This window comes from Jaculus jaculus, chromosome 14 (genome assembly GCF_020740685.1).
Source record: "Jaculus jaculus isolate mJacJac1 chromosome 14, mJacJac1.mat.Y.cur, whole genome shotgun sequence".
In the NCBI taxonomy this organism is placed as follows: Eukaryota; Metazoa; Chordata; class Mammalia; order Rodentia; family Dipodidae; genus Jaculus; species Jaculus jaculus.
The window spans coordinates 83,906,625-83,925,583 of NC_059115.1; the positions used below are offsets into that span (position 1 = coordinate 83,906,625).

At 41.8% G+C, this 18,959-nt stretch overlaps 1 protein-coding gene across 2 annotated transcripts in view; it reads right to left on the bottom strand.

Annotated features, from left to right (window-relative positions):
- Scamp1 (secretory carrier membrane protein 1) overlaps nucleotides 1-18,670 on the bottom strand; it is a 95,760-nt gene extending 77,090 nt beyond the window's left edge. The window contains exon 1 of one of the 2 annotated variants that reach the window (XM_045134035.1): nucleotides 18,555-18,670. In XM_045134035.1, the coding sequence (XP_044989970.1) occupies nucleotides 18,555-18,611 (57 nt within the window). In that variant the 5' untranslated portion in view covers nucleotides 18,612-18,670. The remainder of the gene's footprint in view (nucleotides 1-18,554) is intronic. The other variant, XM_045134036.1, reaches the window with a different exon arrangement.
- Between the last annotated feature and the right edge of the window lie 289 nt (nucleotides 18,671-18,959).

Sequence of the window (18,959 nt, forward strand, 5' to 3'; positions counted from 1 at the left end):
CCTTAGGCTTCACAGGCAAGCGCTTAACCGCTAAGCCATCTCTCCAGCCCTGTTTTTGGTTTGGGATTTTTTTGTTTTTGTTTTTGATTTTTTGAGGTAGGGTCTCACTCTAGCCAGGGCTGACGTGGAATTTACTCTGTATTCTCAGGGTGGCCTTGAACTCATGGTGATCCTCTGCCTCCCGAGTGCTACGATTAAAGGCGTGCACCACCACACCCAGCTTCACTTTGAATCCGTGCAGGTTAACATGTATGTTTTATAAAGATCAAGTTCACTGAAAATAGATTCCTCTGCTTAGGGAGAAGCGTGTGGAATCAGAAGGTGTGGGGATCTAAGGAAGCAACATATAAGCTCCCAGAAAGAGGCTATTTCATTGCAATTATAGAAATGCCTGTGTAGAACTTCCCAACCCCCAAAATCTTTACAATAAACTTTCATTACCTGAGGTATATCTCCATGCCATCTGTATGCAGATATGCCCCACCATGCCTCCTCTCTGGTCAGATGACTGTAGGAGCTCCCTGGACGTTTGCCATGTGAATAACTTGCTCTTCTTCCACTTCAGTAGAAACAGTCTCATAGAGACAATCAAGTTCATTCCTTCTATACTCTACTAGTCACAATAAGCACATCAAGTTCTAAATAACTATGAAGACTTCCTTAAACCATTTAACTCTCCATTTTAAGTGGTTAATTTTTTAAAGTTGAGAGCATGTACTTGCCATTGCCACAGTATGCCACTGAGTCCACATAAGTCACATTAACTATGCAACCAAAACATCAGAAACTTGGTACCTGTTATAGTCAGCCCCACATTGTTAGGATGAACATCCAAATCAGCCCCACATTGTTAGGATGAACATCCAAATCAGAGACAGTTCACGGGAGGAAGGGATTTAGTTCAAGCTTACAGATCCAAGGGAAGTTCCATCAAATGGCAGAAGCTGGCTCCCATCCATAAATCCAAGCAGACACACCACAGGAACAGCCAGCGGCACAAGCCAGCACAGGCAGAGGTCAAAGCCTCTGTGCATACATTCAGGCTGGAATTCAGATCTGCCGGCAGTGACATGACCCCTGTAGCAGGACTCTGCCTGTTAGGGCTAAAGCCGCAGACTCAGTCTTAATAAAACACCTGAGTCTACGAGGACAATACATTGCTCTAGCAGCAGACTTAGATGGCACACTGGCCAATGCTAGGAGATAGCACTGAAGGGGGCACGAGCTGCTACTGGAAACCATCGCATTCTTTATGCAGTGCTGCTTAAACAATATGAAGCTAGTTAAACGGATCATTTGTCTATAGCCAGGCCCAGTGGCATGCACCTGTAGTCCCAACTACTCAGGAAGATGAGGCACAGGGACACTTAAGCCCAGGAATTCAAGGATACCCTGAGTGACACAGTGGGACCCCATCAGGAAGGAAGGATAGAAGAGAGGGAGAGAAGAAAGGGAAGAAGTCAGGGGAGGGTGTATAAAAATAGAGTCAAGAAAGCACAACAGAGATCAGTAACTGTTTATTTGGATAGTCAAATGCCTTGGCATCTACAGTAAATCCTTAACAAATATTTTAAAAATGCATTACCTAAATAGACAATGAATAAAATTACTATATCAAAAGATTATCTCAGGTTGGAGAGATGGCTTAACGGTTAAGCGCTTGCCTGTGAAGCCTGAGGACCCCAGTTCCCCAGGACCCGCATTAGCCAGGTGCACAAGGGGGCACACTCGTCTAGAGTTCATTTGCCGTGACTGGAGGCCCTGGCACACCCATTCTCTCTCTCTCTCTCTCTCTCTCTCTCTCTCTCTATGCCTGTTGCTCTCAAATAAATAAATAAATAAATAAATAAATAAATAAATAAAAATAAAAAATTTAGCTGGGTGTGGTGGCGCACGCCTTTAATCCCAGCACTTGGGAGGCAGAGGTAGGAGGATCGCCATGAATTCGAGGCCAGCCTGAGACTCCATAGTGAATTCCAGGTCAGCCTGGGCTAGAGTGAGACCCTACCTTGAAAAACCAAAAAAAAAAAAAAAAAAAAAAAAATTTAAAAAAGATCATCTCAAAATGAATCAACATTTTTTAAAAAATTCCTTCAGCAAATGCCATGAAGAGAACAAAAAGGCAACCTATGGGTTGCAAATGATTTTTCAAATCATTTATGTGATACATGCTTTGTGTCTAGAATATATAAAGACTTCATGCAGCTCTGTAATAAAATACCATTTAAAACAGACAGAGGATCTGAACAGGCACAGCTAGACAAGGAGTAGGGCGAGAGAGTCCAGGGTGCAAGAGCACTTGTGGAGTAAGCGTGAGGACAGAATCCAGCCCCAGCATCCACGGAAATGCCTGGGCATGGCCACAAGTGCCTGGAACCCAAGCACTGATGAAGCAGACAGGAGATCACTGGGGCTCCTCGGTCAGCTGAAAAATGAGTAAGTTCAGGTTCATTGAGAGAATGTCTCAGGGAAATAAGGCATAAGAGCAACAGAGGACACTTGACTTCTTCCTCTGGCCTCCATACATACACATGAAATTATATATTTACACACATACAAAAGAAAAAGATAAGAACATGTCCAAGAAACAGGCATGTGAAAAGATACTCAACACCACCATCATCAGAGAAAAAAAAAAAACGTCAAAACAATGATGAGGTATTATTGCATATCTACTAGAATCACTACAACCAAAAAGATGAGTTGGCAAGGATGTGGAAAAAAGCAGATTTCTCATGCTCTACCAAGGATAATGTAAAATGGTTAAATCATTTTAGAAAATAGTTTGGCAGTTACTTCTAGATAAATATTAAATGGTATGAATATATGTGTCCAACATGTACAAAAATATTCATAGCAGTATTATTCATAACAGCCCAAAAGTAGAAATACAAATGTATGTTTGAGTGGACAAATAGCATATCCATGCAACAGAATTATTTGGTGACAATAAAAGTCTGGATCTACATCACAATGTAGACAGACCTTGAAAACATTGTGCAAAGTGCAAAAAAACAAAAGACTTGTTGTTGTTGTTTTATTTTTTTTTTCTTTTCGCAATTTTTATTAACATTTTCCATGATTATAAAAAATATCCCATGGTAATACCCTCCCTCTCCCACCACACTTTCCCCTTTGAAATTCCATTCTCCATCAAGGATTATATTATATTATATTATATTATATTATATTATATTATAATTTTATATTTTATGATACCATTCAAAGAACTGTCCAGAAAGTATACCAGGTCACTTGGACTGGCAGGGTGGGGAAAAATAACAAGTGACAGCCACAGGATATAGGTTTTTGGTTAAGATTGTTTGTTTTTTGAGGTAGGGTCTCACTCTAGCCCAGGCTGACCTAGAATTCACTCTGTAGTCTCAGGGTGGCCTTGAACTCATGGTGATCCTCCTACCTCTGCATGTGCCACCACGCCCAGCTAAAATGAACATGTCTTTTAATTCATAATAGTGATAACTGTACAACTGTGAGTATATTAAGATGCTAAATTATACCTTTAGATAGCTCAGAAATTATATCTCTGCATTAGGTCTGTATATGTATGTGTCCTGGTATGTGTGTTTTGCATTTGTATATATGTGCACAGGTGTATTCATGTGTATATATGCAAGTGAAGGCCAAAGGTCAATAGCAGATGTCTTCCTCAATCTCTTTCCATCATATTTTTCCCATTTGTTTGTTTGTGTCTGTTTATATATTTGCTTGTTTATTTGAGTCAGGATCTCACTTTAGCCCATGAGTACCCTGAACTCACTCTGTACCCCAGGCTGGCTTCAGCTCATGAAGATCTTTCCATCTCAGCCTCCCAAATACTGGAATTAAAGGCACATGCCACCTCACCTGGCTTCATTATATTTTTGAGACAGGGTCTCTCACTCAACCTGTAGCTCACCCATTTGGCTAGACCAGCTGGCCAGCAAGCCCTGGGAATCCGACTGCCTCCTCCCCCCGCCCACCTCCCCCCCCAGCACTGGGAGATCCAAACTCAGGACTGCACGCTTGCAGGACAAACACTTTACCAATGAGCTTCTGTTTTAAGATAATCAGTATTTCTAACCAGCTATAAATCCATAAAAATCTTCACAATTTAAATCACTCATTGTCCTTTTACATACATACATAGGCTTACTAGGAAAATAATGAAAGACCAAGTTATGGCACTAGAACCAGAAACTAAACAATACCCCATTTGAATACTTAAATGATAAAGGCATTAATTTAGCATTCTATTAGATAAAATTACCAAAATATCTTCTGAAGCTTGAGAAACTGGGTAGCTAATACAAGTAGGTGCCCAAGCATGGCTGCACCAAAGTCAACACACATGAAAAGGTTGATTACCTAGGACAGGACAATAACATGTCACATATTTGTTCAGATGACAGCTTTTACCACTGAAGTATTACTGAATTGACAGGGTAAGAGAACAGCTTTCCCACATAATTGCCTACTATGTTACAGAACTGTCAAGAAATTTGTCCAAAAGTAGCTTATTTTATCATAAATAATGGTTATTTACCAAGATTAGTGAGTTTTTTGTTACTGTCTTTTAACATTAAATAATGTGAAATGCTTCATTTCCCCGACACTTCCAGGCACAGGGAACCACCGAGATACTCTCTGTACTTTTTCTATCAATGAAATCATGTAATAATCTTATAGTCAGATCCTTTCACTTAGTATGCTGTAGTAGAGATGGCAAGCAAAGATATGTGAACTAGAAGAGCATAAAATTTCCTCATATTACACAAAGTCAATTTTGAAATTTTATTTTACTTCACTTATTTGACAGAAAGAGGCAGAAACAGAGAGAAAAACAAACAGGGAGAGAATGGGCATGCCAGGGCCTTCAGCTACTGTAAATGAACTCCAGATGCATGTGCTACCTTGTGCATCTGGCTCACATGGATCCTGGGGAACTGAACCTGGGTTTTTTGGCTTCACAGGCAAATGCCTTAACTGCTACATCATCTCTCCAACCCCAAATCAACTTTTTTTTTTTTTTTTTTTTTTTTTTTTTTTTTTTTTCGAGGTAGGGTCTCACTCTGGTCCAGGCCCAAATCAACTTTTGAGCAGAGTTTACATACCAGAGAGTAACTGTATTATTCATAGAACATTTTCTCATAATACTAAATAATAGCTAAAACTCCCAAGGTCAGTACTTAGAAACCTAGTATCACCTAGCCTAAGCATCCCCAACAACAATATACCCATGGATGAAAAACATTTGCTGTGAGATGAGAATTTTTGTCTGCTAGCTGCTCATGACTTCAGAAATAATAACTTTAAAAACTAACAATTCAAATACAATGAAAATAACACAAGAGGTTCTTTTAAAAAATCTGTAACACTTAAGGCCAGGCATAATGGCTCACACCTTAAATCTCAGCATTTGCAAGGAAGAAGTAAGATAATCAACATGAGTTTGAGCCTACCCTGAGACTACACAGTGAATTCCAGGTCAACCCGGGCTAGAACAAGACCCTACCTTGAAAAGAAAAAATCTCTAACATTAAACAACCAAATGCATGACTCTCTAATAGTCCATTGAAACCAACATTACAAGGTAATTTGCCTTAAAAATAGAATGAGCTTTCCTTACTCATCCTCAGTTCATGTTGTGACATATAATAGTTTCTAAAATTCCTAAGCTTTGTAAGGCAACCAGTAATTTACATGTTTTGTTTTTGTTACTATTTCTGTTAATACATAAAGTTTAAAAGTTAATAAAAATTAGAGTCTGCCTTAAAAAACAGACAAGAATGAGATAAATAATAATCACTGTTGCAACCAAAGATAATCTTTCACTTTTACTATCCATATCTGTTATTTTAAGAGGCTCTCATCTTTGTGTAAATTAAGAGTCATGACAAATGTAAACAATAAACAAGTATTCAAGGTAGAAAAACTAATTTGCCATAGGTCATCTAAGCAGCTTGCTTCTAGAACCCACTTTCTTACCTACTACTCTGTTAGGAGAATACAAACATCTATAAAATGTCATGTATTCCTTCCTCAGATTCCCCTAATATTAGGCTAAAAACAAAATGTTTGCTACTGGTATGTATAGTTCACAGAAAGTACACTTTGTTTTGAGTTCAATTCTCAATGTTAAGTTCCTCTAAGATTCAAATACAAACATTCCCATTGAATTTTTTTTTTAATTCAAACAGAAAAAAAAAGTCATCCACATACTTGTTTTAAGCCAAGGATACCAATTTGCATTTTAGAATAGTCTACTTACTTGTAAATAATTCACTAAAATTTATGGCTATTTAAGAGGCCAAAACTTAGGCTATATAAAACCACAGTATTAAATCAACTTAAAATAAGCATCCTTAGCTCTTTTGTTTGATTTTGTTTCAAGGTAGAGTCTCACTCTAACCCAGGCTGACCTGGTGGAATTCACTATGTAGTTTCAGGCTGTCATTGAAATAATGGCAATCCTCCTACCTCTGTCTCTTTAGTGCTAGGACCAAAGGTGTGCACCACCACACAGGCACATTCTCAGCTCTTAAAAAACAGTGTCAACAATGGTAAAAATTATACCACCCAGTATATTATCCCTGGACATACTCCTAATAGTGTTTTCTCATCACCTACAACTTTCATTTGTCACCACTTTGGAGTTATGTCAAATTTCCATATGAGGGTTCTATCCACCATTAAAGGACTCCTAGAGGTAAAATGCTACCACTCACAACATACACAACTGCACCACTGCTCATTTCTCTTGAAAAAGGTAGAAACTTCCAGTATCTGCTACGTAAATAGTTACTACAATATGCACTTTTCCCAAGTGTTCAATGGACAAAAAGTTTTCCTAGCTTGGGCTGGAGAAACAGCTCAGCTGGTAAGAGCACTCCCTGTGTAAGTGTAAAGACCTGAGAGCACACGAGCTCCATCCCCAGTGCACACAGAAGCAGCTGGGCAAAGCCACGCATGTCTGCAACCGGAGGGGAGCAGAGACCTGAGAACCACCTGGTCTTGCTGGAGACAGATGGGGAGAACAGGGAGAAGGACAACTCTGGAATCAGTAAGAGATTACAGCCCAAGTAAGAAGGGTTAGAAGAATGACTGAGCTGCAGGGACAGCTCAGCAGTTAAAGGCACTTGCTTGCAAAGCCCCTTGGCATGGGTCTGAATCTCCTTAATAGCCATACAAATATTATAGACAAGGCTGAAAGTGTATCTTAGTGGTACAGTACCTGCCTAGCATGCATGTGGCCATGTGTTTGACTGCAATAACCACAAATAAGGAAATCTTAGCCGGGTGTGGTGGAGCACACCTTTAATCCCAGCACTCAGGAGGCAGAGGCAGGAGGATCACCATGAGTTCAAGGCCACCCTGAGACTACAGAATGAATTCCAGGTCAGCCTGGACTACAGTGAGACACTACCTTGAAAAACCAAAAAAAAAAAAAAAGTAAATCTTGTCATATATAGTAATTCATTTACATTCAGATATTTGATTTATTTCTCCTATTATCAATCAAGGCAAATAATTATCCACTTACAATAAATCTCATTTCTAGTTTGATCTCACCAACATTCAAAGCTTGATCTTACTCAAAATTTAAAACACTTCGTAATATATACTTATTCTTCGCTTTATCAGTTTAAGCAATTCTATTATTTTTGCTTATAAATTAATTATAATCTGTAATTCATCTGTATTCTGTAGAATAAATGGAAGTGTTCCTTTTAAGGAAGTTTTTTAGGAAAAGATTATCAGGTTTTCAATACTGGTACAATATCACAGCTACATTCTAAAAGCTAGTGTAACCTGTCATATCAGGTAAAAGCTAGTGTAACCCGGCATGTTGGGCTTATGCATCGGTGTACGCAAAGATTTCAATGCAGCTGAAGTGTAACCCGGCATGTTGGGCTTATGCGTCGGTGTACGCGAAGATTTCAATGCAGCTGAAGTGTAACCCGGCATGTTGGGCTTATGCATCGGTGTACGCAAGGATTCCAATGCAGCTGAAGTGTAACCCGGCATGTTGGGCTTATGCGTCGGTGTACGTGAAGATTCCAATGCAGCTGAAGTGTAACCCGGCATGTTGGGCTTATGCGTCGGTGTACGTGAAGATTCCAATGCAGCTGAAGTGTAACCCAGCATGTTGGGCTTATGCGTTGGTGTATGCAAAGATTCCAATGCAGCTGAAGCACTCGCTTTTGTACTTTCAGGAGTTGGGTGACTTAATACATGCGCTGGAAATATCAGGTATTTGAGAGCCCTTGTGCATGAAATATAAGGGTCTTTTAAATGAAATACTTCATTCTCATTTGCAAGAACACACATTAAGGAAAAATACTGAGGGCTTGAGAGATGGCTTAGTCGTTAAAGTGCTTGCCTGCAAAGCCAAAGGAGCTAGGTTTGATTCTCCTGTGCCCACATAAGCCAGATACACAAGGTGACACATGCATCTGGAGTTCGTTTGCAGCAGCTGGAGGCCCTGGCATGCCCGTTCTCTATCTTCTCTCCTCTCTCTCTCTCCCCTTCTTTCTCTCCCTCTCAAACAAATTAAAAATAAAATACTTTTTAAGAAAAAAGAGTGTAAAACTATCAGTTTAGTGAAGCTGAATAAAAAAATAAAATAATTTGTCAGAAATAATTTTTAATAAAAAGAATACTGAAATTTTTTTTTAAAATTTTATTTATTTATTTGAGAGTGACAGACACAGAGAGAAAGACAGATAGAGGGAGAGAGAGAGAATGGGCGCGCCAAGGCTTCCAGCCTCTGCAAACGAACTCCAGACGCGTGCGCCCCCTTGTGCATCTGGCTAACGTGGGACCTGGGGAACCGAGCCTCGAACCGGGGTCCTTAGGCTTCACAGGCAAGCGCTTAACCGCTACGCCATCTCTCCAGCCCAAGAATACTGAAATTTTCAATAAGGGTGACAACTCAATGGGGAAAGAAGAGTCTTTTCAACAAATAGTGCTAGAACAATTGTATATCCACATGCAAGAGAATGAAGTCTGCCCTTACCTCATTCCAGATACAAAAATGAACTAAGGGCTGGAGAGATGGTTTAGGAGTCAAGGCACTTGCTGGCAAGGCCGAAGGACCTACGTTCAATTCCCAAGTACCCATATAAAGCTGGATGCACAAGGTGGCACATGTATCATTTTCAGTACCTAGAGGCCCTGGTGCACCCATTCCCTTGCGCGCGCGCACTCTCTCTCTCATCTGCCTCTTTCTTCTCTAATAAAATATTTCTAAAATCTAAGTAAAAGGGGGTTTGGAAATGGCTTGATGGTTGAAGTTATGTGTTTCAGAAGCCTGCTAATCCAAGTTTGATTCCCAGTACCCATATAAAGCCAGGAGCAAAATGCAGCACATGCCTGAATGCCCAATTACCTGTAATCTTAATGTGCCTAGACAATGAACGATGGTCCCAGGAGAATCCTGAAGCTCCTGAGCCATCCAGCCTTCCCAGTGGCAGAACAATGAGACACCCTATCTCAAAGAAGGTAGAAAGAGGACCAACACCCAGAGGTTGTCCTCTGACCTCCACAAGCTCATTAAGGCATGCATACACCCACATGTATGTACATGCATGGAAATGTATGCATGCACATGCACACACACACATTTTAAAAATATTTTATTTATTTGCAAGAAGAGTGACAAAGAGAAAATGGCACACTAGGGCCTCTAGCCACTGCAAACGAACTCCAGATGCATGCACCACATTGTGCATCTGGCTTTACTTGGGAATCAAACCCAGGACATTAGGCTCTGCAGAGAAACACCTTAACCACTGAGTCATCACTCCAGCCTGAGCTTTTTTCTAATTAACTAAAAATAAATCTTAAAATTAAATGTAAGATCTAGCTAAAGCTATAAAGCTCACAAAATAAAATACAGTGGGCTGGAGAGATGGCTTAGCGGTTAAGCGCTTGCCTGTGAAGCCTAAGGACCCCGGTTCGAGGCTCGGTTCCCCAGGTCCCACGTTAGCCAGATGCACAAGGGGGCTCACGCGTCTGGAGTTCGTTTGCAGAGGCTGGAACCCCTAGCGCACCCATTCCCTCTCTCTCCCTCTATCTGTCTTTCTCTCTGTGTCTGTCACTCTCAAATAAATAAATTTTAAAAAATTAAAAAAAATAAAATACAGGGATAAATCCTCCTTACCTTGAATTTAGCAAAGAACTTTTAGATATGACATGGAAACACAAGCAACAAAAAAATAATTTGTCCAGTATGGTGGTATGCCTGTAATCCCAGGAGGATCATTAGTTTAAGCTAGCTTTGGCTATCGAGTGAGACTGTCTCTAAAAATGGGGGTGTAATATAGCTGGGATTTGATCAAAACTGTTGTGCTTTGGGGGGTGTGTCTGAGGACCAAACCCAGATTCTCACACGTGCTAGGCAAGTGACCTTCACTCAGATATATCCCCATTGTAACTTTTTTGCCTGTAGGTCAAAGGACAACAAGAAACACAGAAAACTGGGAGAAAGGATTTCCAAATCACAGAGTGGTAAAGGACTTGTACCTGGAAGATACCAAAAGATCTCTTGAGATGGTTCAACAGTTAAGGGACCCTGGCTTGATTCCCCAGGTCCCACATAAAGCCAGATGTACAAGGTGACACATGCATCTGGAGTTCATCTGCAGTGGCTGGAGGCCCTTTAGTGCCCATTCTCTCTCCTCTCTCCCCCTCCCCTGCAAATTAAATAAGTATATAAATGGAAATGTAATCTAATCCTCCCCTTCCTTTTTTCTGAATCTAAGATGACAGGAGGCCTGTTCTGGCCCTCAGAATGCAGAAGAGACATGTAACTCAAGAAGCCTCGAAGCTTCAGTGCTTACTCTCCTGCAGTACTGCTGCCGCTGTGCAAAAGGCTAGGAATCGATTCCCAGCAAAGAAGCCACATGCAAGACAACCAACTGCTGCCCACACTGAAGTCACCACAGAACAAGCAGGTCTAGAGTAGGGACATCTGAAACCATGCATTCAAACTGTCAGATGACTGAAGTCACATGGAAAAAAGGATGCCAGCCAAGTCGAGCTCAAATAACAGGATCATGAATAACCGATTGTTGTTTTAAGCCATTACATTTTGAGATTGCTGCTTACTAATGAATAACTGAGTCAGCTGTAAATAAAATAATGCTGCATTTTAAAGTGGGCAGCATCCTACTTAAATATAATCAGCAGCTCAATATATGATTAAAAAATATGAACCCCAAGAAAAAGGCAGGAATTAAGGCAGTTGACATAGATTTAGAATACCACAGAATATAACATATAATTATTGTGTGTCTCTGATTAATACTGAAAGATAAGCTTCCAAAAATGTGACTATTATAGAGGAAATACTCAGATCTTTTCCTAGTGCTAGCCAATCTCCAGACTCAAAGTTTTAAATGGGCAGAGAAGAAAGAACAATTTACTATAAATGTCACTCTAAATCTAAATGAAGCAAGACAGATGACATCCTTTGTGTTACAAAATAAAAACAAGTGCTACTATAATTTGAATGGTCATAGTTCCCCCTACCCCAAGTTCATGTGTTGCAGTTCAATCACCAAGGTAATGATATTAGAAAGTGGGGACGTGACTAAGTCATGAGAGAACTTCCCTCATGAAGGACATTAATGCTTTTACAGACAGGTCCCAGAGAGCTTGCTTCTCATGTGAAGACACACTGACAATACCATCTATGAGAATCACTGACTCAGATACAAGACTAAATCTATTAATACCCTGATCTTAGACTGCAAACAATACATTTCTGCTGTATATCAATTGCTCAGTGTAAGATATTTTATTATAGCAACCTGAATGGATTGAGACAAATGAATAGCAATCTTAAACTATGGGAGACGTTTTCAAATATTTATGTGCATGGAAGCAGAACATGAGGGTCCCTTGCCACTGCAAATGAACACCAGACACTTGCACCACTTTTATATCTGGCTTGCATGGGTAGCTTGGGAATTAAATCTGGGCCAGCAGTCTTTCTCAGCAAATGCCTTTTACCGCTGAACCATCTTCCCAGCCCCCAAAAAACTTTTTATGGACAAGATTTATTTTTATTTTTTATTTTATTTGAAACAGGGTTTTGCTGTAGAGCCCAAGCTGGCCTCAAACTCAAAATCCTCCAGACTCCACTTCCCAAGTGCTGACTCAACTAAACTCATACAATGCACTTATATTACCTTAACTAAAAAATAACATACATGCCAGGCATGGTGGCGCATGCCTTTAATCCCAGCACTCGGGAGGCAGAGGTAGGAGGAAAGCCATGAGTACAAGGCCACCCTGAGACTACATAGTGAATTCCAGGTCAGCCTGGACCAGAGTGAGCCCCTACCTCGGAAAACCAAAAAAGAAATACATGAGAATACTAAATTGCAGGCCATTTTTGAAAGACTACATGGACTGGATCTATAACACTGGTTCCACCCCCAGTATTACAACAAAAGTAAAAAATAAAAAAGATTCTAGTAGGCCCTAAGACATTCTATAAGGCACCAGAAACCAAACCCTATCTTTACTATGTTCTTTTCCTGCACATACGTACCTAGGATAAAGTTTAATTCATAAATTAGGCAATGTCAACAGACTGATAGTAATAAAACAATCATAATAATACAATAAATCTTATGAATTATTTCTGGGACTGTCCATTTAATATTTCCCAAATGCAGTTAGACATGGTGATTGAAACAGCAGTAAGAAAACAAGGAGGGAGTGAGAACTGAATTTAAATAAAGTAGAATTAAATTGAAACCAAGACAAAATAGACATGTGTGCAGTTTTCTTTTTTTTTTCTATTTTTTTAAATTTTATTTTTATTTTTTGGTTTTTCGAGTTTCTCAAGGTAGAGTCTTGCTTTAGCCCAGGCTAATCTGACATTTAGTATATAGTCTCAGGGTAGCCTTGAACTCACAGAAATCATCCTACCTCTGCCTCCAGAGTGCTGGGATTAAAGGCATGTGCCACCACGCATGGCCAACTTGAATATTAAATACTTCTATTGAAGGGGTCCATGTGGTGGATTCAAACTAAAATGTCCTCCATAGCCTCATGTGTTAGTTCCCAGCTAGTGGTACTGCTTGTTTGGGACAATTGTAGAGCCCTTAGGAGGTGCATCTTGCTAGGGGAAGTGGGTCACTGGGGAGGGGTCTTGTGGAGTAATGGTCACTTTGCTGCACTTAGCGTGCATGCTCACTGCTTTATCCCTATTGATGAGAAGATGTGACCCAGGTTTCCTGCTCAGGCCTGTAATGCTTTCCCTGCCATAATGAAACTTCCCTCAACAATGTGAGCTGAAATAACTTTGTCCTTCCAAAGGCTGCTCTGGCCAGGTATTTTGTGCCAGCACCCACTGCTATACCACGTAATGGGACAACACTGGTCTAGCCTAGTGAGATTACCTAGAGCAAAGACCTCAGTGCTAATAATTAACACTAAATACTAGTGCCTTTTAAAGAGCACAGCAGATCCTATCAACATTCATGTAGGGCAAGTACTTCACCGTACTTTAGCAAATAGTACACTGAGGATTTAAAAAGTTAAATAACTTCCCAAGGCTTTAAGTTTGTACATGATAAAAGCAGGCTCAAATCCAGACCTTTATAAACTTGAGTCAAAACTTGTAATCCTTACCGTTTGCTACTTCTACGCAGAGCTTCAAGTCTAAGCTCCAAACTCCCCATGAATTTTGATGTAAGAAATGTGAACAAGGAACACATATGGTGCTTCTAGCAATGGACTCGGAATCAGAACAACTCACAGTCTCTACACACAGGTGCCAGACAGCAATTCCCTTCTCTGAGCTTGGTTATATTAGCCATAATATGAGGTCTTACTAGATACACTTGAGTTTGCACCTTTCCCATTCTGAAATTCTAATTCTCCACATGTTTTTAAGATGACAGTAATTGAAATGTTATTTACACAATTTCTCTAAGTCAATCAATTACATTAATAAAAGCATAAACATATCCTTACCATTTATTAATATCATCCTTCAATGAAAAAACAGCACTTATTCTTGTATTAAGTCATACATCTTCATGTTAATTTGCAAGACCTTGTATGATGGACTTCTACTGGTTACTAAAGGGTCCTTTCACTCTACAGGCATCTTTGTCTGTATATTCAACTAGCATCCACAGGGACAAAGATATTTCTTCAACATTTGTTGGACAAACTAAAACTAAACAGAGTACAAGACATATAGCCATTGCTCAATGAATGTATTTCTCATGTAGAAAATGTTTTCCTTTTTTTTTTTTTTTCGTAAGTCTCCAAATGTAGCCCAGGCTAGCCTGAAACTCACTATGTCAATCAGGCTGGCCTCAAACTTGTGGCAGTCCTCCCAACTCTGCCTCTTGAGTACTGGGATTACAGGTATGTATCACCATTCCTGACTTTCCTCTCTAGCTTTAAAATGACATTTTAACAACAGGAGATTTTCACAAAATTCCAAGTAATTACTACCTTATTTCTGATTACCTCAATTTTTCCATTTCTTCAAGTTTCTATTTTTTTGTCATTTTAATTGTAAAAACCAAGACATCTTCAACTTTCTTAGTGCACAAAAAAATAAAACATTTAAATTTCATAAAGTCAGCCGGACATGGTAGCACATGCTTTTAATCCTAGCACTTGGGAGGCAGAGAGAGGAGGATGAGTTCAAGGCCATCCTGAAACTACATAGTGAATTCCAGGTCAGCCTGGACTAGAGTGAGACTCTACCTCAAAAAAAAAAAAAAAAAATCATAAAATCATTCATTAAACCTAGCATAACCACAAGAAGAAAGCAGAAATTCAAAGAGACAAATGGGGCTGGCTTAGCGGTTAAGACATTTGCCTGCAAAGCTAAAGGTCTTTGGTTTGATACCCCAGGACCCACATAAGCCAGATGGACAAGGTGGCACATGTATCTGGAATTTGTCTGCAGTGGCTAGAGGCCCTGGTGTGCCCATTTTCTCTCTCTCTCTGCCTCTTTCTCACTCTCTCAAATAAATAAATAAATAAATAAATAAAATGTATATATGTATATACATACACACACACACACGTATGTGTGTGTGAACTGAATCCAGCAGTGTGACAATAACCAATAAAATCATGTAAATCGAACTGAGAGATGGCTCAGTGGTTAAAGGCACTTGCTTGCAAAGCCTGAAGGCCGGGGTTTAATTCCCCAATACCCACACAAAGCCAGAGGCACAAGGTGGCACATGCATCTGGAGTTCGTTTGCAGTGGCAAAAGGCCCTGGTGCACCAATTCTCTCATTGCTTGCAAATAAATAATTTCTTGAAAAAAAGTCAATCACTGTGATTGACCATCTAAGGAAATCATACTCAAAATTATTTTCATGAAATGGCTCAAATGAAGATGTTTACAAAAGTGCTCCTAGAGTAACAGTAAAGGAAAAGAAACATTGAAAAGCAACAAGACAGCTCTGTCACACCTTCCAAGGCTCATGGACCACTGAGGAAAGAGAGGTGAAACAATCCAAGAGTCAAAGGAAGGGGAGGCGTGCTGACAGTGCTGTCTTCCAGACACAAAGTGACCTTGATATTCATGACCTCACAGTGGCTGACAATATCTACACAAGACCTGCATAATAGGTGGGGAAAATGATGGCATCAAAATAGAAGAGACTAGTAGGAAAGAAGCAATTCAGTGAAGGGGAGATCTGGAAGAGAGGAAAGGGTTGGTTATGGGAGGTTATTATCATCATATGTTGTTTATATTTAAGGAAATTGCCAACAAAAAGTTTTCAAAAGAGAAACAACAAACCAAGTGTGGTAACAAAGGCCTATATTCCCAACACTCTGGAGATGGGGGCAAGAGATCAGAAGTTCAAGGCCAGCTTCTGCTACATGAGACCCTGTTTCAACCAAAACACACCCACAACAAAACAATAAGATCAAATAGGAGTGAATCAAGAAGTTAGTGTGGATAACAAATGTCAAACAGGATTTAGAAAGAAATGTGATCATAGGTAATAAAGTGATGTCTGCAACTTTTTAGATTTAGAGTATCAAAATATGTTCCAAGGGCTAGACAGATGGCTCAGCAATAAGGCACTTGTCTGCAAAATCTAACGACCTGAGTTCAATTCCCCACTACCCACATAAAGCCAGATGCACAGGGTAGTGCATGCATCTGGATTTTGTTTACATGACTAGAGACCCTGGTACACCCATTTCCCACCCTCCCTTCCCCCCCCCCTTCTCTCTATGCTTGCAAATAAATAAAAATACTTTTTAATGTTTCAAAAGTCACTTTTAGGGCTGGAGAGATGGCTTAGCTTAAGCCACTTGCCTGCAAAGCCAAAGGACCCAGGATCAATTCCCCAGGACCCACGTAAACCTGATCCACAAGATGGCACAAGCATCTGGAGTTCGTTTGCAGTGACTATATGCCCTGGTGTGCCCATTCTCTGTCTTTCCCTCTCTCTCTAATAAATAAATAAAAACTTTAAAAAATTTAAAAGTCACTTTTACACAGAATGAAACAAAAGCAGCAAACAAAAAAAGAACACACATTACAGATACTTTGAGGAAGAAGGACTGCTAGATACAAATACCAAGGTAAGGGGTCAGATACACAGTGCTATAACCGCCACCAAAAACAGAACCACCATAAAAAATGTATACTTCTTTAGACCTAAATTATCATCCCTTAAAAGATCTGAGGAGTGGGGCGTGATGGCACATGCCTTTAGTCCCAGCACCCTGGAGGCAAAGGTAGGAGGATCGCCGTGAGTTCAAGGCCACCCTGAGACTATAGAGTGAATTCCAGGTCAGCCTGGGTTAGAGTGAGACCCTACCTCAAAAAAAAGGGGGGGGGGAGTTAAGGAATTGAAGAACCATTGTCCTGAATTCACCTACTTACAAAAAACAAGAATATTTATCATTTTATGCCAATGAATGAATACTTAAAACTAATTTTGCATTTAGAATTACTACAGCAAAGCCTTTAAAACACCTTTAATCCCAGAGGTTGGAGGACTGCCATGAGTTCAAGGCCAGCCTGAAACTACCTAGTGAATTCCAGGTCAGCCTGAGCTAGAGTGAGACCCTACCTTGAAAAACTGAAAGGAAAAAAAAAAAAAGAATTACCCCAAGAGCCTCATGTATGGCAAAAGAAAGTGTCATGGCAACATCATATACCACAAAAGAGAAGTCTCAGACAGGAGAGCATCTTGCCCTAACAAGAGAATATAGTATGAAATGAACCATGAAATGGGTGACCAAAGAACAAATCAACAGCCACAGGGTCAGATGTTATAAAAAAAAAAAAAAAAAAAACTGCATCTATAAAAGAGCTGAATTAGTAGAAGCTAGAAGGTTCTTATCTTCAAATTTTTTAAATATCATTTAGCAAATTATGAAACATCTCTTTAAGACGTCCATGATTTAAGTATAACCTAATTTTCCACTACATGGAAATAAGCGTAATAATAATTGAAACAAAACTTCTTAAAAATGCATACAAGAGTAGCTCATGCCTGTATTTACAGCACCTGAGTGGCCAAAGTGGAGGATCAAGAACCACCTGAGTATACAGTGCAAGACCTCAACAGCAACAATAAAAACCATCCACATACTCTGAAGGAAAAACAGCAAAGCTGAAAGTTACAGGCAAACAAAACTCAAAGAATGGTAACAGTCTTCTCCACATTTCTGCAAAATCAGTCAAGTTGCCAATTTATTAAAGTAACCTTTCATGAAATGACGAGGCTAACCAACAAAACAGGGGTGTTTTATTCCATTTCATGGATTCTCAAAGAGAGATCAAAAGTAGGAATAAAGAGAGGTGTTAACCAACAGGCCAGAAGCAGCATTTAGGTGATGACAACTTCGTTACTCTTTCACTCTGTGTGACTACAAATTCAAGATACCATTGCGCAAGGCCGGGAAGGGGGGAAATTTAGGAAAAGTCAGTTGGAAAGAACCCGCGCTAAGCTGCGCACTCCACCAGGAAACCCCCGGGACGCTTTAAAGGGGAGGCCCGGCGTTATGCCAGTTTAGGAGCAGACAGGTAGAGTCCGCCCGCCTTCCCGGCCGACTTCAGGGCCCGGCCCGTCGGGCCGGAGGAGGCGGCTCCCGCGACGAGGGCGGCTCACGCGAGCCGGGAACCTCCCGCGAGCCCGAGCCCGTGACGCACTCGCAGCCTGGCACCCAGGCCAGCGGCTCCCTGGGCAGCTAGGAGGAGGGGTGCACGCCCTGTTGCGCCCAGGTCGGGATGCCGACGTCCGCCGGGCCTGGCTGTCACCCCGGCCTGATGGGCCCGGGCGCGGGCCTCGGCGGCGCCACCCTGGCATCCGGGCAGGCGAGTGCGCAGAGCGCGCGGAGCGCGGCCCTTTCGGGGCGCCGGTGTCCCCGGCTGGCGCCCGCCCGCCTCCGCCCCCGCGGCCCCCCCGCAAGCCCATCCCCGGCCGCGCGGGTGCTTCCCGACCCAGGACCCCGACCCCAACGGAGACTTCCCCCCGCACCCGGGGACGAGGGGCGGGACCTGGCCGGGCGGGCCGCCGCAGACCGGCGCTCACCTTGAAGGGGTTGTTCAGATCCGGGTCCGCAAACGGGTTGCTGTCAAAATCCGACATCTCCGCGGCGCTCCGCGACGCCCGGCCGACCCGGCGCAGCGCACGGAGGAGGACGAGGCGCGGCCGCCGCCCCCTGCGCGCTCACGTCGCCGCCGCCGCCGCCGCGCAGCCGGACGGACCGGGCCGCGCCACTGAGCATGCCCGGTGCGCCGCTCCCGGCCCCCCGCGCCGCGGCCCGCGCGCTCCGGGCTTTGGCTCCGACCGCGGAAGGGCGCCGCGGCCCCGGGGCGTCGGGGAGAGGGGGCTGGGGTGCGACGCGTTCTGCGCTCGGCGGGCGCTGCAGCGTTGACTCGGTTCAAAACGGCCTCCCGGCCCCCGGCCCCCAGCCCCCAGCCCCGCGACTCGGGA